At 43.2% G+C, this 25601-nt stretch overlaps 5 protein-coding genes across 11 annotated transcripts in view; 2 read left to right on the top strand and 3 right to left on the bottom strand.

Moving 5' to 3' along the window:
- Nucleotides 1–336: 336 nt before the first annotated feature.
- On the bottom strand, nucleotides 337–3968 carry LOC106741072 (ribonucleoside-diphosphate reductase large subunit-like). Its single transcript, XM_014612679.1, has 11 exons — nucleotides 3620–3968; nucleotides 3423–3511; nucleotides 3122–3299; nucleotides 2695–3058; nucleotides 2321–2622; nucleotides 2077–2239; nucleotides 1583–1971; nucleotides 1326–1513; nucleotides 933–1241; nucleotides 644–829; nucleotides 337–558 (listed from the first exon to the last, which is right to left on the bottom strand). Exons 1-11 carry the CDS (start codon nucleotides 3636–3638, stop codon nucleotides 484–486), a joined length of 2262 nt encoding a protein of 753 aa, XP_014468165.1. The 5' UTR covers nucleotides 3639–3968; the 3' UTR covers nucleotides 337–483.
- Nucleotides 3969–4227: 259 nt separating this feature from the next.
- Nucleotides 4228–11180, top strand: LOC106741073 (palmitoyltransferase ZDHHC5). Its single transcript, XM_014612680.1, has 9 exons — nucleotides 4228–4833; nucleotides 4893–5014; nucleotides 5093–5250; nucleotides 5316–5488; nucleotides 5556–5750; nucleotides 5821–5965; nucleotides 6553–6767; nucleotides 6828–7004; nucleotides 8186–11180. The coding sequence occupies exons 1-9, from the start codon at nucleotides 4742–4744 to the stop codon at nucleotides 8853–8855; spliced, it is 1947 nt and encodes a 648-aa protein (XP_014468166.1). The 5' UTR covers nucleotides 4228–4741; the 3' UTR covers nucleotides 8856–11180.
- Nucleotides 11181–11282: 102 nt separating this feature from the next.
- On the bottom strand, nucleotides 11283–13977 carry LOC106741074 (DNA primase large subunit-like). 2 transcript variants are annotated; one of them, XM_014612683.1, is made up of 7 exons: nucleotides 13456–13977; nucleotides 12986–13323; nucleotides 12689–12916; nucleotides 12470–12619; nucleotides 12013–12391; nucleotides 11780–11941; nucleotides 11283–11683 (listed from the first exon to the last, which is right to left on the bottom strand). In XM_014612683.1, the coding sequence occupies exons 1-7, from the start codon at nucleotides 13706–13708 to the stop codon at nucleotides 11652–11654; spliced, it is 1542 nt and encodes a 513-aa protein (XP_014468169.1). In that variant the 5' UTR covers nucleotides 13709–13977; the 3' UTR covers nucleotides 11283–11651. The 2 variants fall into 2 exon arrangements, with proteins under 2 accessions (XP_014468169.1, XP_014468167.1); XM_014612681.1 differs by having other exon boundaries at nucleotides 11283–11941.
- An 815-nt stretch (nucleotides 13978–14792) lies between these two features.
- LOC106741077 (RNA-binding protein with serine-rich domain 1-B-like) lies at nucleotides 14793–16976 on the top strand. The gene is made up of 5 exons (XM_014612706.1): nucleotides 14793–15084; nucleotides 15177–15305; nucleotides 15423–15731; nucleotides 16072–16319; nucleotides 16424–16976. Coding segments are annotated over exons 1-5 (990 nt in total). The 5' UTR covers nucleotides 14793–15082; the 3' UTR covers nucleotides 16726–16976.
- A 983-nt stretch (nucleotides 16977–17959) lies between these two features.
- Nucleotides 17960–25601, bottom strand: part of LOC106741076 (fibrosin-1-like protein) — a 30640-nt gene continuing 22998 nt past the window's right edge. Inside the window, exons 2-16 of one of the 6 annotated variants that reach the window (XM_014612699.1) lie at nucleotides 23952–24131; nucleotides 23768–23881; nucleotides 23394–23429; nucleotides 23276–23302; nucleotides 23146–23203; nucleotides 22869–23068; nucleotides 22427–22801; nucleotides 22131–22369; nucleotides 21955–22068; nucleotides 21655–21878; nucleotides 21355–21572; nucleotides 21115–21276; nucleotides 20594–20882; nucleotides 20335–20476; nucleotides 17960–20262 (exon numbers count right to left, since the gene is read on the bottom strand). In XM_014612699.1, the coding sequence (XP_014468185.1) occupies nucleotides 19308–20262; nucleotides 20335–20476; nucleotides 20594–20882; nucleotides 21115–21276; nucleotides 21355–21572; nucleotides 21655–21878; nucleotides 21955–22068; nucleotides 22131–22369; nucleotides 22427–22801; nucleotides 22869–23068; nucleotides 23146–23203; nucleotides 23276–23302; nucleotides 23394–23429; nucleotides 23768–23881; nucleotides 23952–24131 (3333 nt within the window). In that variant the 3' untranslated portion in view covers nucleotides 17960–19307. The remainder of the gene's footprint in view (nucleotides 20263–20334; nucleotides 20477–20593; nucleotides 20883–21114; nucleotides 21277–21354; nucleotides 21573–21654; nucleotides 21879–21954; nucleotides 22069–22130; nucleotides 22370–22426; nucleotides 22802–22868; nucleotides 23069–23145; nucleotides 23204–23275; nucleotides 23303–23393; nucleotides 23430–23767; nucleotides 23882–23951; nucleotides 24132–25601) is intronic. The other 5 variants (XM_014612702.1, XM_014612700.1, XM_014612704.1 and 2 more) reach the window with 5 other exon arrangements.

Here is a 25601-nt window from a genome sequence, read left to right as displayed (position 1 = left end):
TCTATTTTTTCCTAACGTACCGTATTTTGATTATATAGATTAACGAAACAAGGGCAGTCTACTGTTATATTTAAATTTTTAAAGCAATTTTTGGGTGGAATTTTCGTATTTCGATTGCTTTTTCAACCTAGCATGAAATCACAACGAATGACTGTTTATGAGTAGAAAACAAATCAAACGGAAATAGTGCTGCACGCCTTACCGGTATCTATTGTTAATAAAACAGGATCAGTACAAAAGCAAGACAGCAGGGGTCTTTGTAATAAAAATGTCAAAAAATATAAAAAATAAATCATCATGTCTCATAAAACAACTTATATATAATATTATTTATTAGAACGCTATTTAAAAAAATAGTATATTAAAATGTTTATAATTTTCATATAATATTTAAAGAAACAACTTCAAACGCAATGTTGTTGATATCTATGTTTCACATATTTTTTGTCCGTGACATTTGGCGTTACGCCTTCGTTAAAAATGTTATTTTTCAGCTTTCGTTTGAATATAGTCAGCAGAGTCTTCAGTTTTGAGATGATACATACTAGACTTCAAACCCTGTAAATAAAGTACACACTCAATGTTACAATCAAAGGACAATACATTACACAAGTAATTATATAAAATAACACATTATAATTACAATTTCCCACGCATAAAAGTGCATTGACGTGAGTTTATCGGATGGGTCAATCATGTGAACATTCAAACACTGCGATTGATCGATATAAGGTGCACGAGCAGCCGCCATTTCAAAAATTGTCTTTTGCGGCATTTCCCAGGCAGTTTTATAAAGTAACTTCAAATCCTCGGGTATATCATCGATATTCTGTAAATGAAGAAAAGTTTACACAATATACCGATCAGTGAACATTTATACAAGTCGCGCGTAATAATTTCATCAAATATATACTTCGATAATATATACTTACTTGTATGGAACCACCATTAGCAATGATTTTATTACACATGTCTTCACTCCAAAGACCTTTTTCAACAAGATCACGCAATAAACGTGCCTTAACATATGGAAACCGTTTAGATAACGCATACATTATACATATGTTGCTTATATATGGCTCAATTGATTCATTGTTTCCTAACATTTGCGCCATGAAAGAATCCGACATCTGCGCGATCAATAAAGAATTCCGTATTCCGTGTTTTGCTATCTTTGCTTTTAAAGTATCCCAATTCCATAAGTCTGTTGGTTTTACATTCCACATATCATATTGCAAAATCTACAACAAGAGGAAGGAAAATTGAACAATCGGCGTTAATATAGTTTTAATTAATAAGTGCGTGGGCGATATTTTTTTACTTACTCCGTTACTAACTGGACTTCCTTCATACGTCTCATAAGGCCCATTTTCCATGGCCATTTCGCAACTAGCTTCTAAGGCACCATAATAAAGGGTTTCAAAAATTTGTACATTGAGCTCTTTAGCCTCTTTACTTTCAAATGGATATCTCATTAAGATAAACGCATCCGCCAAGCCCGTTACGCCAATACCTAAGATATTCCAAAGATCGATCTTAAAAATTGTACATTTCAGTGCATAAATTATACGCATAAATTTACCGATGGCTCTATGTTTACTAGTGGACCATGCTGCTTCTTCAAGAGGATATGAATTAACGTCTATTATCTTATCCAAATTGTACGTAACAACTTTGGCTACTTCCTTAAGCTTAGAGAAGTCGTAAGTTCTCGAGGTAGAATTCACAAACATATCGACGGCAATTGCAGCTGTATTGCACGCGGCAACTTCATCGGAACTCGAATATTGAATGACCTCGGTGGAAAAGCTACCGCATTGAATTGTGCCCAAGTTTTGATGATTTGACTTGCGATTACAATGATCCTTATACACTATGTATGGTGTACCCGTTTGAGCTTGTAACTGAGTTACGAGAAGCCATAAATCTCTGGCCTTAACTTGTTTCCGGAAACGTTTCTCCTTCTCATACCTTAAAAATGCTCCCATTTCTTTTATAAAATTCTATAACTGTGTAACTTAAAAACATATATAAATATAAATATATATATATATATATATATATATAATTCATTACTTGATATACAAAGTCTCAAATTCATCACCCCAGGTTTCAATCAACCCCGGACACTCGTGCGGACACATCAGGCTCCAATCATCGTCGTTAAAAACACGTTTCAAAAATAAGTCCGGGGTCCACAGCGCGTAAAACATATCTTTAGCTCTCAATTGTTCATCACCTGCAACATTCGTATATTTATTCAGATACGTATACAAAGAGAAAACATAGTATAAAACCAAAAAATGATAATAATAATAACCAATGTTCCTCTTGAGTTCCAAGAACTCAAATACATCCAAATGCCATGGTTCTAGATACACGGTAATTGGTGCTTCAGTCTTGCCATTCTTGCAAACGGTCGGGATAGATGTATTGTATGCTTTTAACATAGGAACCAATCCGTTCGACACACCTCCTGTGCCACGTATAGGTGTGTTTTTTGCACGAATGCAATGCACGTTAAAACCAATGTCGCCATTATGATAGCATAAAATGGCGGCTCTTTGTAAGGAATCTAATATTCCATCTATGCTATCCTCAGACATCGTCAATAAAAATGAACTGCGAAGATATTGCATATTTAATGACACGCCATTATACTATCAATAAGACTTCCCAGCAAAAGTAGTTTACCTAGCTAGTTGCTGTTTAACGGTACAAGCAGTATTTAATGTCTGTGCAGCATGTACAAAATATTGTTTTGATAGAAAATTATACGTCTCTATAGCTTTATCAACGTCTTCGCCGTGAATACATACAGCAACCCGCATCAGCATATGCTGTGGCCTCTCGACCACCTTTCCATTTAGTTTCAGCAAGTATTTATTCTCAAGGATTTTAAACGTAGTATAACTATAATTGAAATCCCTGTCATAAATTATAGCTGAATTTAATTTGTCTGCACTCTCTTGAATAATCATATAGTGTTTCTCAGAGATTGTGGGAAAACGTTTGTTCATGATTGATACATGTCCATGGTATAACTGAGTTATTACTTCTGCAAGAAATACATATGACAAAACAAATTATACAAACAATGCACAATGTTATGATATTTTACCACTGAAAACTTTCTTCGTTTCCTTATGCAGGTTGGATATGGCAATTCTTCCTGCTAAAGTCTCATAATCCTGATGCTGATTGACCATGCTTGCTGCAATATCAGCCGCCAAAGTGTCCAATTCAACCGTTGTCATTCCAGAATAAAAACCAGATATGACACGATGAGTAACAACAGACTGTAAATGACACACAAACAGTAAATATATATTTCTCTCTCGTATTGACAAAAAATGCAAAGAATGCTGAATACAGCGTATTCAGTATTCTTATTTGCTACCTGCAAATATATAAACACTTACAGGATCCACATAATTCATATCCAAACCGTAACATAACGTCACAATTCTTGATGTTATTTTATCAAAGTGAACAGCCTGAACACGACCGTCTATCAGCAAGGGAAAGATATCGAGATTAAAGGCGGGAAAATAGTATGCGGCATCATAATGACAAGGTCCTTAATATGGCAGAATGAATATTATATTCTTTCAATTACCGCGTTTAATCACGTGCATGTTTTTCTGTCGAGTGTTACAATTCTAACGAGCAATCCTTGCTTGCTCAATTCCGTGACGAGTAACCGATGACAAGTCCTTGCTCAATTCCGCGACGAGCAACCGATGACAAGTAACCGGTAACAACGGCGGTTGGTTATTATTAGTATTTCAACCGCGAAACAGAAACGTGAGACGAATTTATCACGTGTAGTTCACGACCAATCGCAACCTGATCTTTCTTCGCGCGTTATTTTATAATTTCTAATTTTTTTCGATCCATTTTCATAAGTTTTCTAACAAATTTTACACTACAGATCATCTGAGAAGCAATTACAGTCGGGAGAATCGATCGGATGAAAAAGTGATTAGTCTACAATACTAATGCGAGATTGGATTGAGATTGGACTGAGGTTTGACCAAAGTTCGGAGCAAAGTTCACTAAACTCAAATCTAGTGAAGCTTGTCCTGATTCAATCCTGATAAGAAATTGACCAATCGTCACCCTGCTCTTGTCTCACTTCAACTTATTGCACTAGTTCAGCTGTAAGGATCGTATGAATACCAGCCTTAAAAATTGGTTCCGCCTGCATCCTCAAGAAAGTTGCCGAATCTCCACGACGCGATTTCGCGCCCTTGATATTCTCGCTCGTAGTTCCGTCCTTTTCCAAATCATGATCGCGCTTATGACACGGAGAAAGAGGGGGTGATGAGCGAAATTAGAGGATCGAAAAATATCGCGCGCGCTTATGTGCGAGCACGACTTGAAGCTGCAGCCGACCGATAGTGGGATGCGGGGGAGGGGGCTGACACACGAGATCCAGCGAGATGCATCGCGCGCTATATATGTATGTCACCGAGGTGGTCGTCCGTATATGCGGGAGCTCTTAAATATTTAATAACGCCGCGGATACTATCGGTGAAATGACGCGCGAGTGACGGGCAGCGGGCTGATCGGCGATTCACCGATGCGTCGCCCGGGCGCGGCTAGAATGCGTGCCCGTGCTCGCTACGAATTGCAAATAAGCAGCGCGGATGGACGCGGCCATGTTTCCTGCTAGCAGAAATCCTATCCATTAATAATTCGCTGAACGTGCGGGCCACGAAGTGGAGCGCGGTGCAGAATGCCGAAATGCGATGTGAAGACAAGGTATCTGCCAGCTACGTTCGCGTGGACGGTCCTACTCGGCACCACGACACTCTTCTTCTCCTTCCCGTAAGTTGTCACGTTTGTCGTGTTATCGCCGTCGTGACTGATCGTTCGTACACACATAGGTGCCAATATTACGTCTCTCGATGGGGCCCGTGGGTACCAGTTCTGCAAGGGGTCATTACTTTCTTTGTCCTGGCAAACTTCACATTGGCCACATTTATGGACCCAGGTGTTATACCAAGAGGTATGATCACCGGAGAATCTGTCGATAGTGTGTAGTCTGTGATAAAAATCAACAGAAATGTTCTAATTCTTATTGAAGCACCTCCTGACGAAGACCGTGAAGATGATTTTCGAGCACCGTTATATAAGAGCGTTGAGATCAATGGTATCACTGTGCGTATGAAGTGGTGCGTCACTTGCAAGTTCTACCGACCTCCACGTTGCTCACATTGCAGTGTTTGTGATCATTGTATCGAGGTGTGTCTCTCAGCTTGTTGAAACTTGCCGAAACAATGATTTAATGAGCTTCATCTTTTTTTTAGACATTCGACCATCACTGCCCATGGGTAAACAATTGTATCGGTAGAAGGAATTACAGATTCTTCTTTTTCTTCCTTCTGTCGCTCAGTACTCACATGATCAGTATATTTGGGCTATGTCTGAACTTTGTACTGAATCATAAGGAGCATTTGAGTGAAGTGGACACTATTGTTGCGTATCCTTTGCGTAAGAGAGAGCATGATGTAAGGATTGACTTTAGAAAATCCTTAACTTTGGTACAGATTCGTGCTCATGGGAGTAGTAGTGGTCTTATTCATTCCAATACTTGGACTGACCGGCTTTCACGTGGTCCTTGTTTCCAGAGGACGAACCACTAATGAACAGGTAACAGGCAAATTTAATGGGGGCTACAATCCTTTTTCTCGTGGCTGTCTACACAACTGTTGTTACACACAATTTGGACCACAATACCCAAGGTATTGTACAAAGAGCCATACGAAATTAATTCTCTCGCACAGAGCTGATTTGACTTGTAACTTTTTGCAGTCTAGTTAAGCCTGAAAAATATTCAGGAAATCGACGTGGAGCTTATGCATCAGAGATATCTACTATAGGCAGTGAGAACCAGGTAAAGACCTACATGGATAGCAGCAATGGTGTTAGAAATGCCAGTTCAAATGCTTACAATAAGGTAAGAGCTAGCGCTTGTCTTTCTTACTTTTTCTATTTTCCCTTCAGGGTCTAGTGCTTGAATTTCAGCTTGTATTATTATTTTGTGCTTACTGTCCACAATTAGAGTCTTAATCGCAGCTTACATTCTCCGTTCACACGCAGTTTCTCGAGCATGTACAGCACAATATATATATATATATATATATATGTTGTTATTATCACTACGTTAGTTAAATGTATTTCTCGCAAGTAGCCTCGTTGTGCGCTGTTCTCTTAGTATTGGCTTCTTAATATTACGTTGGAGCGTTCTACCATAAAAATGAATACAAACATTCACGTCTCTCTTTACAATATCTGTAGAGTCTAAGCTACAGCGATGACACTTCGTCTATAAGCACCATTCAATCCAGAATCCTAAGAAGTCTTTAGTGATCCAATGGAAATTCATGAAAAATATCCCACCTTGACACATTCCAAACCGATCCCAATTTGCGTAGGAGGTTGTACGTAATGTATCGCAACTGTTATAACGTATATAATTTTCCTTCGTTTAATCGTCTCACTCTCTCGTGCGATCGAACACATCTTGTTGATTCGTCCTTACAGTTGTCTCCCGGACGAGACGGATCGGACACAGACATGGAGCCGACGGCGTCTCAGTCTGCGGATTGCGAACCGACGCCACCGTTGCAGAGACACGGCTCCAAAAGCAATTTCTTCCTGCCACCTGTGGAGAACAACGAGTCTCCCAGGCATCCTCCGACGGCGCAGCATCGCCATCCAATACATTATCCTAGAGGCAGTCCACATCCAAGGCCAAGGTAGCAACTTGCGACTGGATGCACATGAACGCACTTTTTCACGGCGCGCTTTCTTCGCAGAGGGATGAATGGATCTCGAAGTCACACGCCGGACCCGTTATCGCCGGAAACCAGCGGTTCGCCAGCCACAGCGCCTCAACGTGGCCAGGGTCAAGGTGGTGCCAGTCCGACGATGCAGCAACGCATCAAAGCTATTGGAGTGCCCACTCCGCTTGCCATATCCAGCCCTATACGAAGGTACATCACGATTGTATACTGCCTAGAGAATACACGTATATATACCTCAGTATATCTGGAGAAGTGTCTTACTAATTGTAACTATATACACACATCTACATGTGATACAAAGATAATGTGGATAGAATGCTTATACATCTGGTTGGCTCTTAAAATATTCGGAATACAAATACAATTTCAGATGTACTATATACTTTTCATTATATATATATACACACATACATATGTGTGTGTATATATACATATACATCTCTCGCGATTTTCACGTTGCACAAAATTATCTCAGTGTAGAGAGCAAGAGGGAAGCGCCACACTAGTAATAGTTACATTGCATCTCTTGAGCACGCTGCCAATACAAAGTGAACGATTACCTCTTACGATTATCCTTCTTACTACCCATCGATATGATGTCGGCCTGTTTTTTGTCAAAATATATATATATACATTTCTCTCTCTCTCTTTTTCCTGCCGTCCCCTCACTGTTGAATACACCTGACTCTTGCTCTTCTGTCACATCACTATTCTCACCTTCCGAATGGCGAAGAAACGTGTCGGAAAAAATAAAGGAAAATTACGCAAAGTAGCTTACAATAATATCGTAGAGGATCTAGTCTCTCTGCATGTATACATACTACAGATATATGGTATATAGATAAGTTTGTGTCCCACTGCAGGGGGTGGTAACTGCAAGGAGCTGCTTTCTACCATCATGTTGCAACCTACTGCAGGTAAACACGAACTTCATCCTACGAGGACATACCGTAGTTTTACGATTATGCTTTCTTGCATATATCTTTGTATATATATATATATATATATATATATATATATATATAATCATGTGGGTATAAAAAGTATATATTGTTCCATACACATACACATACACACACGACAGCCGACGCAAACAAGTGTACACAAACCTGTTACTATACACGCAGAGCCACACACACATATTTCTTAGGTTCGCTGTTTTTTACGTTTCTTGACTAGATGCTAATTTCTTAACAGGAATGACGCGCTGCTCTCTCTCCTGTATGTCTCGCCAGAGCCGTATTTGTATGGCTACAATGCTCAGCACTCGCATAATTCATCTTGGTTCACTGTACTGTGCATTTGTCGATTATCGAAAACGCTTGTCGACGTCGCCGCCGTGGCGCTAAGAGCCGCCGTCTCTGTTACAGATCGAACCCGGGTACCCCGACGCAGGTACGTCGGCCGGATTTCATAGGCGTGAACGAGGCGCCGACCTATTACGATATGCAGCAGGGAAACACTGGCGGGATCAGCGTAACCGGTCCGGTAGTTACCGGCTACAGTCCGCAGCGGCGTTTCCTGTCGGAGAGCGAGCTTGTGCGCACCGACCATCCGTACTCGCGCACCAATAACACCGTCGACAACATACGCGAGCTGGCCGGCTCGCCGCAGCGCGGTGTCTACATGTGGAAGGACAACTCACCCGGCAGTTATCCGCCCGCTGGAGGAGCGGCGCCGCATCAGTCGCCGTCGCAACGGCCGCACCCGCCCTATGACTATTACCGCTCGAACCCCACCAGCCCGACCCAGCAGCCGTACGCCCCGAGAGCGGCGTACCACCCTGCCATGAGGGGCGGAGTGCCAGTCTTCCCGCCGCACCAGTCGCCTCAGGTGAAACGGAAAGCCACGATGGTGACGCCGACCACGCCGACCTCGGGGGACGCGCGACGCCGGCCGATGTCGTTCGTCCGGGCCCTGGAGATGACCGACTCTATGGAGATGGTCTCGGCGCCGAACGACCCGAGATCGCAGCGGCCGACGACGCCAACGCCGGACCGGGCGAGCGTGTACGATATGAACTACGAGATATCCGTATAGCCCAGCTTTCCGGTCTCCGCACCATCCTGCGGCTGGACGGAGATTGTACAAGAGCCGCCGACTCTGCGCGTCTCTCGTTCCAACGAGGAAAGAATATACGCCGTTTACGAGATATCCGTCTGAATTCTTCCGCGAGGCAGACTTTATCGCGAGCGCACGAAGAAGAACGTACGGCTCGTCTCATCGGTGGTCGGTCTCCTCTCTCGACACGCCGTTGTTCTTGAGGCAGCGAACGCGCGGACGTACACCTGACGAGCCGTCTCACCGGTGATGCGGGCGTGTGTGCGCATGTGGTATGCGTGTGTGTGTGTATGTGCGTGTGTGTGTGCGCACGCGCGCGCGCGTGTTTCGCATCGCGATTGATGGATCTCCGCACTTCGGCGAAATGGGTGCACTCGCCGAACGAATTGGGGGTGAAATTGTGAATAATAATCCGTACGCGCGGTATGTACGCACGCCAATGTGAACCTTCGTTTTTATTTCCAATTCTTCCTACGACACGTTGGAATCTTACGATACGGCAGTAAAGAGAGCTCGCGTTCCTCCGCGAGACGTACCAAAACGGCACGCGAGTGTCCTGTCGTATCGGCAATATCATTGATTTAGTCATTGTTAGCGCGAGAAAGGAAGGAAAAAAAGCAAAGAAAACGTAATATATTTCGTGTGTGTGTGTGTGTGTGTGTGTGCATGTGTGTGTGCGCGCGCGCGCGCCATCGTAGCGGCGAAGCATGTTCGTTTACGTCGAGAGAGTTGCAGCATTCGGTCCGACTGACGATCCGAATTAACGAGTCACGGAAGCGTCAACGAAAGTATATATCTCCGAGCGCACAGAGGTTGACCCTTATTGGAACCTTCGACCGATAATCGGCCCCTCTCGCTTCAACAGAAACAATTATATTTTTTAGTACACATTAAGGTCAGTTTAGATTTTTATACAGTGACACCGTGACTCTCATCCTCAGCGTGGTAGAAACGCGACGTCGATCCTAGTTCTTCGTCTCTCTTCCGTTTTTTTTCTCTCTCTCTCTCCTCTTTTAATCCCCCCCTCTTCCGTCGTGCCAAACACGAGGAACCGGGCGGAGTATTGGGAATTACTTTATCAATCCTCATTAGCGCTCTCCGGATACTAGAGGAGTCCGTGTCCATTAAAAGGAAAAAAAAGGAAGGTAAAGATAAAAAAGGGAGTTACTTAACCAACTTAAGTCATTATCGGGAATAGAATAACAAATTCTGTGTAAAATAATCGTGAAATGTGTAGCAAATTTTTAATATACATATTTAACAATATTTATACGTAAATGATAAAAAAATACAAAACTTTATAATTTGACCTGTTTGTTATAAATGATGATTTTATCGATGTGCCCACTAACACATTTTATTTCTAAATATGAAGGGTTTGCAAGAAGAGAAAGTATGAGTGTATAGAGATGTGCGAACGAGAAGTGAATTTTTAGGAGAACGAGAAAAATACAGTTCTAGATTTCAAAACGAGAGAACAAAAAAATAATGTATACAGGGGTGAATGTGTCTGTATGTGCGAACGTAAAATAATAATAATTAAAAAAAAGTACTATTTTGATTTTGTTAAAAAAGAATTGTAATATACGCATTGCATAAATCCATTGCCGCATCCATTGCTGCTGTTAAATTTGTAATACACCCCGCTTTTATGAGATTGCATGGCGGTTTCTCTGTTGTGTGTATGTGTATGAGAAGCTGATATATTATCAAAGTGACACGGGCTGCAAATGCGATATTGATTAAATTTTTTGCAACACGCACTCGATTCACGATAGATCTTGTCGAACGGTTCGAGAAGTGTTTTTACACCACACACACACACACACACACATATCATTTCAACAACGTCAGACATCGAATATTTCCAGATTGAAGGAATTTTTGCATTTGACACAATTGTTGCTAGAAACACAGATTTACGAGAGATTTATACACATTTCTTCTGCTTTTAATTTCGACGAGCTATCTTTAAGATTCGTTTAACGGACTTTCTCTCCCCCCCGCCCTCTCTTTCCATTTTGTTACATTTCTGTTATCAAGACGACGAACTGTGCCAAATTATCCGTACTCTTCGATCGTGTAGCTTTGCTTAATAGCATTTAAACGAGACAACGGTACAACGTTACGAATTCATTAAGGTAATAATGTGTAAGGTGTGGCGAGTGTTAAGTGTTTATAATTCGGTGTACTTGTACATAGATATTGCTCGTTACACTTCTTATCACTTAAATGTGTACATACCATCCGGTACTTAACGTATCGCCGCAGCAAAAACTACAGAATAAAAAGTCATGAAATATAGTAAGTTGTATTGTGTTGTATCGTGGCAGCATTTTTTTGATGTGATATTTCTCGCTTTTACGTGTGCTCCTTGAGTTTTATAAAAAAAGGAAAGAATAACAATTGCATAAAAATCATTTATTCGCATTAAAACACATTTAAATAAGAATATTACAAAATGTCCGAAGGGCATCTGTCTAAAATAAACGCACATTTCCCGGTAATGTTTCGCATTGGCAAAAAAATGTCGCGTCGACAAAGGAAAACCGCAAATTAGTTGACATATTATCAAGCTGTTAAATTCAAATCATTTGATCTGATACTTGCTTCTTCGTTTCGAGAAATATTATCGGGACTTACAAGGAATTAAACGTATATTTACAGAGATCTGTGTAAAAATCGCTATCCGATCTACTGATTTCTTCAAATATATTTTGCAACAGTCGTAGAAACATTTCCAACTTTTCCGAATATTCTTCTTCTGTACGACAATCACCAAGTGTCTTCATTTTCCGAGGTCAAATCTTTAATACTCAGACGTAACGTTAATTTTGTTTTTCTTTTTGTACAGAATCGTGAATTATTCGATACGTATGATCTGACAAGGAATTGTATCTTACCGTGATTATAATACGAGATATGATGTTTCACACTCTCGTTGAAATATACATTCGGATGTTTGAATGGGCTATCGTTGAAACAACCATGTTTAATTTCATAATACTTGTTACATGCCGCCTGATATTGGTCGTCTCGCGATAAAGTCGTTATCGCCGATCTTTCTGTTTGATCACGATTCAATTAGTGGATAAAATCTTGTGCGATCGTATAAACTGAGTAGCTTGATATTTACCCAATTTGTTGAAACCGCAATCGACGAGCTCGTCTTCGAGTACGTCGCGCAGCATATGTTTGAATGGACATCCGTGATAATCTCTAGGTGCAACAATCGACTCCATGATTTTCGAACACGGGTAAGGCTGATAATCCCGCCGGCTACCCTCCTCTCCGAAGATGAATCTTATCTGATAGATATGCTCTTTTTCAAACGCAGCTTCGTTCATTACTTTTGTAAATTCGCTTTTCCAAAGGGTCATTGCGTCGGATAGAGAGATCCCGATACCCTTCAGAAACAAACCATATTGTACCCTACCACCGTGAGTAAGATGGTGATTTTTTCTCAATGCTTTATGAAGCACTCTCATACAGAAGGGATAAGATGTTCCCGAGAGCTGCAACAGAATAATCAGTCTTTGTTGAAATAATAATCTTGCTATTGAAGACAGAGCTTTGTTAACACGATTTATTACCTCATCTAATCGTTCCAATGAAACATACTGTTGTATATCCTCGTCTTGCACCAGTACAGTATTTTCTGTATGAATAATGTTTTCTAAATTGGCGAAAATACGGGTGAATCTCTCGTCGTTGTATAACTTGGCTCTAGTTTCACGTGCACCCTAAAAGATAATAAGAGTTGGGAATAGTAGAGTGGCCGCTAATAAGTTCAGAGATGCATCCATACTAACTTCAAGGGCTGATAACAGAATTTTTCTGAAATATGATGTGAACACGAATCCCATATCTTTTTCAGGTATGAAAGCTATACCTTGCTTAACAAAGACCTTGCGCTTTTTAACTAAACTAGGCACATGAGAGAAAGGCACTTTGTAAAACTGCATACTATCTATATCACTAATATGCAGAGAAGACACTTGAAGATATTCCTTAATTTTATCTTTCTCATTTTGACTGATCTGAAAACAAATCATATTTCTTATTTCGGACTTGGAAACGGTCAAATTTAAAAGATAATAGTAACCAACTGGTTCAAAATCAAAATTGTAAATTTGCATAAAATGCCTGTATCCTTCGTTATCTAATGAAGAAAATCTCCACTTAAATAACCTCGCTTCTTGTTTAAAAAACCAGCATTTTTTGTGTACGTCAAAAGCAACCACAGATCTCAATATAACGTGAGATATATGATCTCTTCTCCTGACATATATATCCATATCTGTGTGTGATTTACATCCAGGATTATTGATCAGTCTTGCAGATTCATTAAGTCCTAGTTTGCGCAATTCTCTAACCAAAGCAGCTTTGCGTTTTGACACAGGCATTGATAATTTTAATAAATGTATACGTTCCACCAAAGTAAGAACTGCAATGTATATTAATTACAATACATGATACAATTGACGTGTATTACAATATTACAAAGTGTTATATGAAAAAAGAAAAGAAAAAGAATATCACATTAAGCAAGAAGTAACGAAATATCCTTCGAATTAACCTTTGAGCCGTGTCTCGCTTATTTCTTGTAGTTCATCCAGCATTATTTCACCAAACGGAGTATTTTGATAGAATTGCAAATCGTGGGGATACATATCACGAAAATTACTTGGCAACTGTTGAATAGATATCTGACGTTTCGTCGTAGATGTCATTTTCTTTGGCCGATAAACTTTAATGAAACTGATAATGTAGAACAAACGATTGAATTCAGTAATTATTAATAATAGAAATTTCTGTATTTCACTTGTCATTTAAATTCCCAAGTGCTGTGAGACCCATAAGACAGGACTATGTTCAAATATGACTACGAAATTGTGATAACGCGTAATTATTAAACGGTTAATTAAATCAACGATTATTTCATTTTTATTAATATTTATGAGAAAAAAGAAATAGTTTTAGAAAATTATTGATATTTTATGAAAATAGAAAAGGCTGTTTATAATGAGAAATCCGAATTTAACGGATCGCTGTTATTCCAAAATGTAATCCCAAAGTCTCCGCTACGAGCCACCTGCCATCTGCCGCCACCGTTTTCAACGAATACTCGTAGTCGTAGATGGCTGATAATAGGGAGTTTTTACAATAATGTTTTTTAGTTGCGCCAAAATGTGTTCCGGTATTCACTGCCAACACTTCAAATTTAAATACAACTGTTGACCAACAGTGAATATCGGAACGCACTTTACCATATCTGAAAAACTCTCTATTGATAGGCTGGTATTTATAGAATATGTCTTCCGAGAAGAGATACAGGTGACACGTAAGACTACGTTTACGCGGCAACATTAATCTGATTTAGTAACAAACGTAGTTAGTGAATTCTTGCATTTGGGAATAAGCGAAATGGATCATTCCCCTTACTACTTCAACCAATATCCTTACTCATTTTCCTATTTACTTTCAATTTATTACTTCCAATGTGGACAGACATTAAGCCCGTATCAGACTACGGATTGGAGATTGAATTGAAATTTGAGTGCACAGTTCACTAAATTATACGAGACTTGAATTCAAGTAATTTTGTACTGATTGGCCAAATTCAATATCAATTCCCAATCCGTAGTCTGATACGGGCTTTAAGCGTAGTTTACAATTGGCAGTAGGAGTACGTTCGTAAGAATAAGACCAATCATATTCGAATGTAAGGGGAATAATCGACTGTGATTTCTTATTTTTCCTTCATATAAACATATTCCTGTTGTAGGCCACGTTTTAGATTTAAAAATATACACCAATCAGATGTGCAAAAGTTCATCAAGCGGTCGGTAAATGGCTGAACGCACCCAATGAAAATACTACGTGTTTCTTTATTGAAAAACGCCCGTTATAACTATATAATTAATGACAGTGTGGGTGATCTTTTACGAATTGATTTATGTTTTTATAAATGCCAAGCGCGTTTGTTCCATAATGATATCGTAACACAAGTAATTTTCCGAGTTGCAACAATTCAGCACATGCAAATGTTGTCTTCGCGCATCGTTGGGAGTGCTGTCGGCTTCGTATCCCGTGGTATCCCGACGGTCCGCCATTACGATCATTTTACGGCGTGTCGCCGCATCGCTGACTTTTCTTCAAGCGCAGGCTGGGACACGATTAGTAAACTCTAGTCGCTGCTAATTATGTGAGTTACTTCCTTGTCGTATCGTTAACACGAGTGGCTGAAATGTTTCAATTTTTTTAACGCTTCGTTTGTGCCGCTGTTTGTGTTTTTAGGGCCCGAAGCCGCAAGGATAGTACAGGCAAAAGCGACTCGGAAGCCACAGACAAGGAAAATAAGAAAGAAAGAGGAAGAGAAAGGGAACGTAAAAAGAGAGCAGCTTCTTCGTCCAGTAGCGGTAGCAGGTGAGCAAATAAAGACGTTAATTATTTGTTTGCACAATTGTTTATTGTATATATATATATATGTGTGTGTGTGTGTACATATACCATATGTATAATGAATGATCTTTTATTCGATAGTTCATCTGATAGCAGTTCTGGATCATCAAGCTCCAGCAGTGGGAGTAGCTCCAGATCAAGCTCTACTTCTAGTAGTTCATCCAGTAGTTCGGGTAGCTCCTCAGGTAGTTCCAGAGACAGAGGACGAAAACGTAGCCGTAGCAAAAGTGTTGATGCATCAAGAAGACATGAAAATAAAGAGAAAGAAAGGGATAAAGATAGGGAAAGAGAGAGGGATCGAGATAGGGACAGAGAACGAGATCGGGAAAAAGAGAAGAAGAAGGGAAGCAATTCTGTTCCTGACAAACCTAAACCTAAAGGACGTTCCAGGTACTAATTATATTTACTTATAAGTTTGTAATTTTTAATTCAAAACTATTGATTGGACAATTTTGCTAATCTTGCGTTTATACGTTCTGTGTCTAGTAGGATATGTCTTGTAGACATGTCTCGCGGTTGTAGAATATATTATTGTCAAGGAAGGGCAACGTACAAAAAAAAGAACAGCACAGAATAGTATCAATAAACGACAACTAATTCAATTTCCCACTAATAATGTTGATCACAAATGACTGAGAATCAATTCTCAAATACAATAGTAGATTGGGTGATCAAGCGATAAGAAATGAAATAAATATTTGGAAAATGAAAGAAATATGAAACTCTGCAGATCTCCTTCTCCACGTAGAAAGCGCAGGGAACGTTCGCCAATTCCCAGACCGACGAAAATACATATCGGCCATTTGACTCGAAATGTTACAAAGGAACACGTCACAGAAATATTTGCGGCTTACGGCCAAATAAAAATGGTGGACTTTGCGATGGATAAACTTCATCCAAATCAGGGCAGGGGATTTGCCTACGTTGAATTCGAAACTGCGGATGAGGCTGAAAATGCCATGAAACACATGGACGGAGGTGAGTGCGCTTTGTATCAAAGAGTAACATCATCATTTTAATATTGTTGAAACAATGTCCAAAGTTGTACTTCTTGATTTATTAACGCGATTTCTTTCACACAGGGCAAATAGATGGCCAGGAAATTACAGCCGCGCCAGTACTATTGCCGAAACCACGACCATTACCGATGCGACGCATGTCACCCGGGATGGGTAGGCGTGCGCCTCCACGATGGGCAGGTGGTGGTGGTGGTGGTGGTAGGAACACACCGCCGCGTTACCGCAGACGCTCGCCGCCTATGAATCGTCGTAGGAGTCCCCGACCGCCCCGACGCAGGATAAGGACTCGATCGCGAAGTCCACAGGGAAATCCGCGGCATCGACACCGTCGTTACACAAGATCGAGCTCGAGCAGCTCGCGATAACGTACTTCTTGCTTTGTACATACAGGTTATATTGAATGTAACGATTGCATGTGTCGGTAACTGTTGGCTGATTGTGCGCGTCTGTATTCATGAAAATATGTAATGATTTTTTGTCTGAATAGTCCAGTATGTGTTTGCACACCGATAGACCATCACTTATAAAAATATCACTATTTTTACGTTCTTGTCGATACAGATTCAACTATTCGCAAGTTAGCACAATATACTTAAAATATATTAATTTCACAAGACTTGGAGAATGGCATTTTCCTAATTGTTTGATACCTGAAGTTTTTACAAAAAGAGTACGTTGTCGTATCTTTTACTGCTGTGTAAAATGTATCGCGATAAAACAAGTTCTTTTAAGTCGTCGATATTCTGTTCAAGACTGACGCGCTAGGAATCAATTCTGAGATAGATCGAGTAATCTTTCACATATGATCAAGTGATGACGAATAAAATAAATTTTTGGAAAGTGACAAGTATCGTTTTCAATGTTACATGAGAATATTAATAAATAACTAATCCGAATAAAAAATATGATCGATTTAAATTTGATAGAAATAACGTTTTATTGTCCAGCAGTTTGCAATCGATTTTTTTAAAGGATATTTCCCCCTTTCTTGTCTTCAGCAAATGGGGACTTGTGTGTAGTCTTGGATTGGTGAAAATATTGAAACGACAAGATTGATAGAAACTATGATTATTATATATCACCTTTTACAAAGAATCAATTTTAGAAAAAACCTATTCACACAAAATCTTCTTTTATACTTCACGATATCTACAAGAACAGAATCATTGCATCACATTGCAACTTTGCATCGATGAAAAATATCTACAATTTTCAAATTGCGTATAGTCATTAATTATATAATATACAGCTTTACCGTAATTTTACAATATAAACGAAACAGCACGAGAACCCGATCATCCTGAAAAGTCCGGTTTTCCTTTGAGGCACCAGGGATATCGAATGTAACCTGGTCCATGGCACACAATTTTTTTTTTTTTTTCGAGAGATCTCATATTGGCTCTCTGGTAACACAATGACGCATATGGCTGAGAATCGAGAGGATGGTTAAAAAAAAAGAAATAAATAAAACGAAATTTCTTCATAAAAATCAACGATAAGAAGAAAGAAAAACAAATTTCGAGTCGTCAATAACGCACATGCACACCGACAAAATTTATATAAATATTAATGCTGGTTGTGATTATTCAAGGAAATAGTGCAACGATATCTCATATAGTCTATATGTTATTCTACATTACAATGTCGTTCCATCTGAATATCGTTCCTGTTCCCTCGAACAATCGACAGTCATCGTAAATATGAATGCCGCGCGAATATATAATAAACACAATGAGCGTGCATAATTGGAAAATTCAAGTGGCTCCAGGCCAATGTTAAAGCTGTCATGTGCATATTGTACGGAGTAATTTGATTGAAGCACTTTGGCACGGACAAACTGCTGTCATATTAAGCGTCATCCTGTATTTTCTGTTCCGAAAGAGGATATTCTAATCGTCACATTTTTTCTTTTCTTTTCGGGGATAGTTTGATTTCTTTACTTGCACCTATGAACTCTGTCGTGATTTTACGCGGGATACGAAATTAATTAGTCCGCCTACTCCTGAATCAATTTCTTCTTTTTTTCTTTTCTTTTTATATATATCACAGGAAAGCACCGGAGTGCTGCTGTAAAAGTCAGCATGCAAATGAAAGAAGCATGTGCTGCCGAAAGCCACTTTTCACGTATGTCCTCTCTCTCCCCCTCCCTCCCTCCCTCCTCTTTTTTTCTATAGTATCTAATATACAAATTAAAATCTAAGTGAATGTTTTTTTTACATGCGATTCTTTTTATATTACATCAATTAAATTAGAGCGACTTTTTTTACGACAGCTCTCATACGCCCGCAGTAGAGATTCAAGTTCATTCACGTCGCAATAAATAAATAATTAAATAAATTTTCGAATATGTTAGAGATCCACTTAACTTTTTTTTTTTACCTAACTTGGATTTGTTTTTTTTTCTCCTGTGTTGCGCGTCTTAGCCATCTCACCTCGCATTCTACAATACCTATTAATATTACACACGATACCTTTCTTTTTTTGTTTCTTTAAACTATACGCATAGTTATATTATCGTAATAATTAGAGTGCGTTACCACTATAGACAGTCAGATCACCGAAACTGCAGAAAATCACATAATCCTCAGCGTTATTATCTGTGACACATCGTCAGCGATGCCTCCGTAGTTATTTCGTGAACCCGTTGTCGTTAATAAACCGCCGGCGGCATCGATGGGAATACCGGCATCGTTTAATCAAGGCATCTTCGTTACACACGTTTCTCGTAGAAGTCCTACGCGTTTTGTTTTTTTTTTAATCCTCGATAACTATAAATATTATATAATATCTATATACAAATTTCTTCTTTGAAATAACGCTTCTTCTCTGTTAGCAAAATATCAGCACCGGGTTCTGAGCGTTACCGGGGTGGATAAGATGAGGAGGATGGTGCTCAGAATGTCGGTCCGTCGGTGCGTTCGCTCGCCGAGGACGCGGGTAGGATGTATCATCGGGACTGCGAAGCGTCCTCTTTCTTGTGAATGTCCGCGTGCATGAGGGCGTTCTCCAGCTGACGCGCCGGCACTCCAGGGCCAGGCCCCGCTCTGTGGTGCATATGCAGGTTGCTGAGAGGACCCGGGCTGGGGTCCTTACTCCTGAGCGAGTTGACGGGCGCGGGGGGATAGCCGGCGGCGTAGAGCTTCGCCCTTTCCTCCTCCTCCGCGCGGAACGCCGCCATCAGCGGGTTGTACCGTAACTGCTGCAGCGGGTCGTACCGGTAATCTCGGAAGGGGTCGCCCGGCCAAGGTGGTCCCGGCTGGCCAGCGGGCGCGGACGGCGGCGGGAAGTGTTGCATCGCGTGGGCGCTCAAGCTGGGCAGCATGCTGCGCGGCATGGAGTGCGATGCCGGCATACCGTGCGGATGCCTGGTAAGATAGGCATGCGCGTGCGGATGATGGTATCTCGGATCGGGCAGTGGATTCGGACCCGCCGGTGGCCTCGGAAGCATCACAACTTCGTCGTCTTTGCTGCGCGGCTCCTCCTTCACGCGCACCTCTCCGGTGTCCAGAGGGGCCGAGCCGTTCCTGAGCGGCGAGCGTTCTCGCGGCACGAGCTGTCGGTTTTGGTGGAGCAGCCTCTCGCGTTCCATCTCGCGTCTCTCCATCTCGCGGCGCTCCTTGTCCCGCCTCTCTCGTTCCCGTTCGGCGGCCTCCTGCTGTTTCCTCTTCTCCTCCTTCTCGCGCTCCCGCCTCTCCCTCTCGCGTTGCTCCTCTCTCTCCCGTTCGCGTTCGCGTCTGATGCGTTCGCGCTCCCGTTCACGCTCGCGCTCTCGCTCGCGCTCTCTCTCGCGCTCGCGCTCCCGCTCCTCCAGCTCGGCGCGCCTGTCTATCGCGGGAGGCTCCGGTTTCAGGCCCCACGAAACAGTGGTCGGTGGAGGGAATCCGGTGGTGGCCCGTTGCAGCCTGAAATCGTTGGTCCCTCGCTGTGAATTTTCGCTCCGGGTGTTCGAAAATAACGATAGTGATTTCACATACCCTCGCCACGGATCGTGAACTGCGCCGAGTCCACCCAGAGGTGGCATTTCCCTCGGCGGGAAAGTGGAAAGACTTGGGAAATTGGGATTTGGCGCGCCGAACGTTGCCGAGGAATACCTCGCGAACGGCGATATTCCCGTTCCTGCAATATGAGATCGATCATCCTCTGACGCACGCTGATACACGGGTGCCGTAATGCAAGCTGTTCGATCGAGAGGAACGTCGTGCATACGTGTGAATAAATGTGAAACTTTGTTACCTCTATTACCTAAATGTGAAGCTGGTGTAGACAGAAAACCGACAGGATGAGGTGGAGGTGGTGCAGGATGGGCAGGTGGCATGTTAGTGGGGAAGGGAGGTGCCATTGGTGGTGCACCAAGCCCAAGACCACCGCCTGGTCCTCCTGGGTAAAGATGGCCCGGTGGTCTTAATAACTCTGTTTTGGTACTAACGACACTTCCTGCCTTAGCCTCAGCCTGTTGTTTCTGTTGATGATGATAGATCTCCCACGCGATGCGCACGTGCATCGCATTCCATTTTCCGGTTTTCTGCAATGTAGATTGTTCAAGGATCTTTTTACTTCAACATGCTACTAAATAAAACAACTGCTGTTTATAGCTGAGAATGTTATTGACGCTACCTCGAAGGTTACTGAAAACATTCGGACCGATCACTCTCGGGTTGAGTATAATCGGACGATTATACTCGGACTGAGCAAAATAGGACGATTTTCAGCTCGATTAAAAAACCGCCGATTATCTTCGTGAGCAGGAAACGTACCTTTGGCGGAAAAGTAGCTAAATGATTGGGTTGCACGAAGGGTGTCGATGGCGGAATTCCGGGATGGAGAAGACCAGTGTTGAAACCCGAATAACCGGAGAGGTTCAAGTTCGCACGAAAAAATTGCGACTCAACTCCCCCTAGCTTCGGCATGTCCTTAAACTGTTGAAAAAACCACAACGACTGGGTGCACACGGACGGAAGCACGCGACGTTAAAAAGATAAGCAATCGCTCCTTACAATCGGGGGTGGAAAGAGCGAGGTCGCAGCAGCCGCCGGCAACAACGGCGTCGTATGCTGATGCACGTGCGTGTGCTGATGCTGATGATGGTGCATCTCGGTGCGAAGATACGCCGGCGGGCCCAGATTACCGACATTTCTGTCCTGGGACGCCAAGAATCTGCTGTCGAGCTCTCTCCTGAGAATATCCGCCTGACCTGCAACATGCGTCACCCCTTCTTTTGGTTAGCGCAATTTTTTCATCTGCCCCGTATCCAAACAACGAAGGAACACGAGGGAGCGATCGACTAAGCAACTTACTTGTCTGGAAAAGCGATTCCGCGGAGAACGGATTGGGATTGGTCGTCGGTGGCGGAAGCGAAGGCAGTGTTGTCGTGTGCGGACTTGAACTGGACACGGGCGGCGGTAACGGCGCAGCGAACATCGGCGGCGGGAACGAGTGTATGTTGAGCGGCACCGGTGGCGGAGTCGGCCTCGGAACTGACGTGGCTGTCGCCGGGGATAACTGGGAAGCTGTGTTGCTGCTGTATGATTTTTTGAACAAAAATTCTTCGTTATTCCCCCGTTTCCAGCTGTCGAGCAAAGTCGGCTTCTTCTTACCTAATCCAACCTTGTGGCTTGGTATACGCAGGTAGACTAGAATTGGCTGGAGAGGAAGTGTTTGGCACACTAACAGGCGTTATGCTGCCCCGACTCAGGCTGCTCACGTTGCTGCTGTAACGAACATTACGATGTAAGGACTCGGACCTCCGCGATCAGAGAACGCGGATTGATACCTGTAACTGTCTCTCTCCCGACTGGGGCTGTGTCCACGCGGCGAGTTGTTGTTCCGTCCGGACAGGCTGCAGGCCACCATGTCTCGATGAGCGATTGAATTCGCCGTGGTAACTGTGTTAGTTATGGTGGACACACATGTCGTGGTGGCGGCGCTCAGCGGAGTATTGTTGTGACCGGCGAGATTACTCCCTATGGTCTGTTTGCTTATATTGGTACAGGGAGAAGCTCTGCTTCCTCTCTGGAAAACGATCGTCCTCGTTAGAGCGCACCAACAACAGATAAACGTGCGACTTACCACGTCCGCGCGCGACGAAGCAGAATGTGAAGGGGATGGTACCGCGGGCGGCAGGTACGGGCTGTGATTCAGAGCGGTGTAGGGAGTGTAGAGCGGCGGATACGACGGCTGTGTTTGCGGATACGCGGCGATGGGAATGGGTGGCGGATAACTCGTGGTAGCTGCTCCGTTCGATGGTGCTGCCGGAGTGACACCTAGACTGGCTACCGCTGGACTAGTTGTATGACTCGACGAGACGAGGGGCACATTAGGTGGATGCAACGCAGGTATCGTGGTGTGCGGCTGCTGGGACAAGGAGGGCGGTGGCAGAGCGGGGGAAGCTGGCCGCTGCTGCGGAGCTATTGCACGTGGGTTCGCTGCCAAGGGACTAGTCATCTGAAACATTGTCAACGAGCGTTAATCCCTTCCGTATATGCGCGAGGAGTGAGCGACGGTCACTTACAGGTGGTTGGGATATGTGTGGAGGCAACGTGGGGCTAGGAGGACTCGGCGCTGTTGGAACTGGTGCGGACGCAGATACAGGAGGTGGTATAGGTGCCGGAGCATCCGTTGCTGGGTTAGAAATTTGCCCACCCGTGTCCGGTGGAGATCCGCCTGCCCCGTTTGGTGGCAAAACGTGTGGCGAAGAAGACGGCAACTCGTCTAATAAGGAAACAAAATATAATCGTTCTCGCGCGAACAATGTTCGCTCGTGTCCTATTCTCGAAAACATTACTCACATTTACGTAGAGGTGGTGGGGTAGAAGATTCAAAGAGTATCGATTCGGCATCCGAGCCCTGTTATATAAAAAGTGTGAGATTATATCAGCGATAATCTGTCTCAGTCTTGGACGAAATATCTCTACATACCTTATCGTCTTCTCCTTCACTATCACACTGAAACAAAGAGAAGAGGATAAAAACCTGGTCAATATCGATCACAGTTATCCAATGCTCTAAATGGTTTGATGTGATACATGATACTTACGATATAACCTTTACCCGAACTGCAATGACTGCTAGCCTATAATACAAAAGCGAATTCGTCAGTAGATGTCTACAAGTAACTAATGTATTCCTTTTATATTAGCTTCTGTACTCTGGTAATATATTTGCTTCTAGAAAATAAATATATTTCCTTTTTTTTTTTCATTCAACACGGTAGAGAAGTATATTTATAAGAAGAGTAAGAGATTAGCCAATCATAGTCGATATTATACATAGTATTTCCCTTATATTCGAATATGATCGGTCAATTTCTCATTCTTATGAATATACTCCCATTGCGGACTACTAACGCTTTCTGCATTCTCGAGACGATACATAATGGCACTTCAAATTTATACAAATTGATATACTTACATCGCTGAGATGGTCCCTGGAACTGTCTGCGTCCTGGCTATCCCTAGGTATACCAGGGCCATGCAATTGTTCAGACGCTCTGCCACTATCGTCGCTTGTACCTGCATCTAGGCCCTGTGAAAGGAAACTAAGGCGTTATACGCACTGTTTCTCGTGACATTTATTTGAGACATCGCTCAGTTACCTGGTTTAGCGTCGAAGGTGTCAGTATGGAATTATGCGTGTAATGGTTGTGCTTGAAATTATTTTTGATGTGGTGCTCGTTGTGCCTATTGTTCTGCCCCGTGTCCACCTTCGGTTTCTCCTCCACTATTGACAGCAATGTGTGCAGTTTCTTATTTTTACCGGCTAACTTTATTGCACTCTGCGAACAAAAGAAGAGACACAGAATGAGACACATGGCTTTTCACACACAAGTTTCACATCATCTTTGCGCTTCAATTCCCAACGCTTAGTCCGTACAAAGTGTAATATAGGGGGGAAAAAAAAGAAAAAAACATTTGCAACAACAATTATATCCGCCATCGTAATCTTCCACTCGGCACGATTCTCACTTCAAACGTCACGTCGTTGTTCTCGTCGTGCGCAGAGAGAAAGAAAAAAAAAAAAAGGTGTCGACTCGTGGAGGAATCCGCGTCACTTATCGTCCCTCATCGCATTTAAAGAGCGCTGCTTTGACATCGCCGACCATGTTCCGAGGTCAGGCGCCGCGGAATATATACACGGAGTGTATACCGACCTGGACTCGCGACACAAGTGCGAAGCCGCTGGTATCTCGTTCGCGAATCCACCGAGTTTCATTCTTCGCGCCCGCGCGATCCTACCCTAACGCACGGTGACATCGACTACGTCGCCATACTCCTCGCGGATTCCACGGTATAGGAGATTTCGCGCACACGCACCGTAGAACGCACTTGACACGTATGCTGTAAACACACGGCGGCGGATCCGAGGAAGGAACGTGTGTACGTATTCCGCCGCGAAAAATAGCTCGGCCGTTCAGCGACCGTGTAGCAACCGAGACAGCGAGGAGTCCGCGACGAACGAATGGACGAAGCGAAACTTTCACGCTGTTGCGCGCGGCCAGCGGAAAAAGCTGTATGTGGCGGCGGCGGTGAGTGAACGCCTCCTTCGGCGCCTTTAAGCAGCCACGACGATGCACATATTTCCGAACGCTCTCTTTCTCCCTTTTTCTCTGGAGGGAGATGTCGCCGATCTCGCGACTCTCCGCCGACGACGAGCGCGGCGTGGGATAATCCTAGCCGCGGACGGGCGTTCGCAAGATGACAGAGGGATTTCGCAGCGGGCACCCGTGTCTCGTGTGCGCGATGCAGCACGGGAGTGCTGCCGTTGGTGGGGAGAGCGATGAAAGAGGGAGAGAACGACTGGGAGGTAAGTGGGGAGAAAGCGAGGAAGAAAGAGGAGACATTGACCGAACGTGCCGACAAGGCCTCTCCTGCCAGGCCAGCTGGAAGGAGCGCGATCCGATTGCTCTTTCCCTCCCAGCCCTTCTTCCCCTCCGCGGTCTTTTTTCGCGACGGCGGCGTTGCGCTCTTCTCTCTCTCGCTCGTTCTCTTCCCCTCCCAGCCGCGGCACGGGTGGGTACCAAAGAAAAGAAGGAAAAAGCCACTAGAGACCTCGCGGTTGGCGCAAAAAACCGCCACCGTTGCTACCGCCGCCGCGGCCGCCACCGTCGCCACCACTGCCCGGCAAAAACCACACTCCACCTGTGCACGTGTGCCAACTGCGAGGCGAAACCCCCTAGGACTTATGACGCGAATTAATCGAATGAAAGCGCGAACGATCGCATTCCTCCCCCCCCCCCCCCCCCCCC

This window comes from Dinoponera quadriceps, unplaced genomic scaffold (genome assembly GCF_001313825.1).
Source record: "Dinoponera quadriceps isolate SergipeBrazil2010 unplaced genomic scaffold, ASM131382v1 scaffold367, whole genome shotgun sequence".
Classification (NCBI taxonomy): Eukaryota; Metazoa; Arthropoda; class Insecta; order Hymenoptera; family Formicidae; genus Dinoponera; species Dinoponera quadriceps.
The sequence above is the reverse complement of the archived record's forward strand: the minus strand, read 5'-3'. Positions and strand labels throughout refer to the sequence as shown.

Bases quoted from the DNA above. Each gene is read 5' to 3' on its own strand.
- LOC106741073 (XM_014612680.1), top strand. From the start codon at position 4,742: ATGCCGAAATGCGATGTGAAGACAAGGTATCTGCCAGCTACGTTCGCG. The intron at 5,751-5,820 runs GTATTGTACAAA...AACTTTTTGCAG, and splicing joins TTTGGACCACAATACCCAAG to TCTAGTTAAGCCTGAAAAAT. The intron at 5,966-6,552 runs GTAAGAGCTAGC...TCGTCCTTACAG, and splicing joins GTTCAAATGCTTACAATAAG to TTGTCTCCCGGACGAGACGG.
- LOC106741077 (XM_014612706.1), top strand. The intron at 15,306-15,422 runs GTGAGCAAATAA...TTTATTCGATAG, and splicing joins TCGTCCAGTAGCGGTAGCAG to TTCATCTGATAGCAGTTCTG. The intron at 15,732-16,071 runs GTACTAATTATA...GAAACTCTGCAG, and splicing joins AAACCTAAAGGACGTTCCAG to ATCTCCTTCTCCACGTAGAA.
- LOC106741072 (XM_014612679.1), bottom strand. The intron at 3,300-3,422 runs GTAAGTGTTTAT...TGTCATTTACAG, and splicing joins ATATGAATTATGTGGATCCT to TCTGTTGTTACTCATCGTGT. The intron at 830-932 runs GTAAGTATATAT...CTTCATTTACAG, and splicing joins CTAATGGTGGTTCCATACAA to AATATCGATGATATACCCGA.
- LOC106741074 (XM_014612681.1), bottom strand. From the start codon at position 13,708: ATGACAAGTGAAATACAGAAATTTCTATTATTAATAATTACTGAATTC. The intron at 12,620-12,688 runs GTTAGTATGGAT...ATTATCTTTTAG, and splicing joins TTCTGTTATCAGCCCTTGAA to GGTGCACGTGAAACTAGAGC. The intron at 11,942-12,012 runs GTAAATATCAAG...GTGATCAAACAG, and splicing joins TTGCGGTTTCAACAAATTGG to AAAGATCGGCGATAACGACT.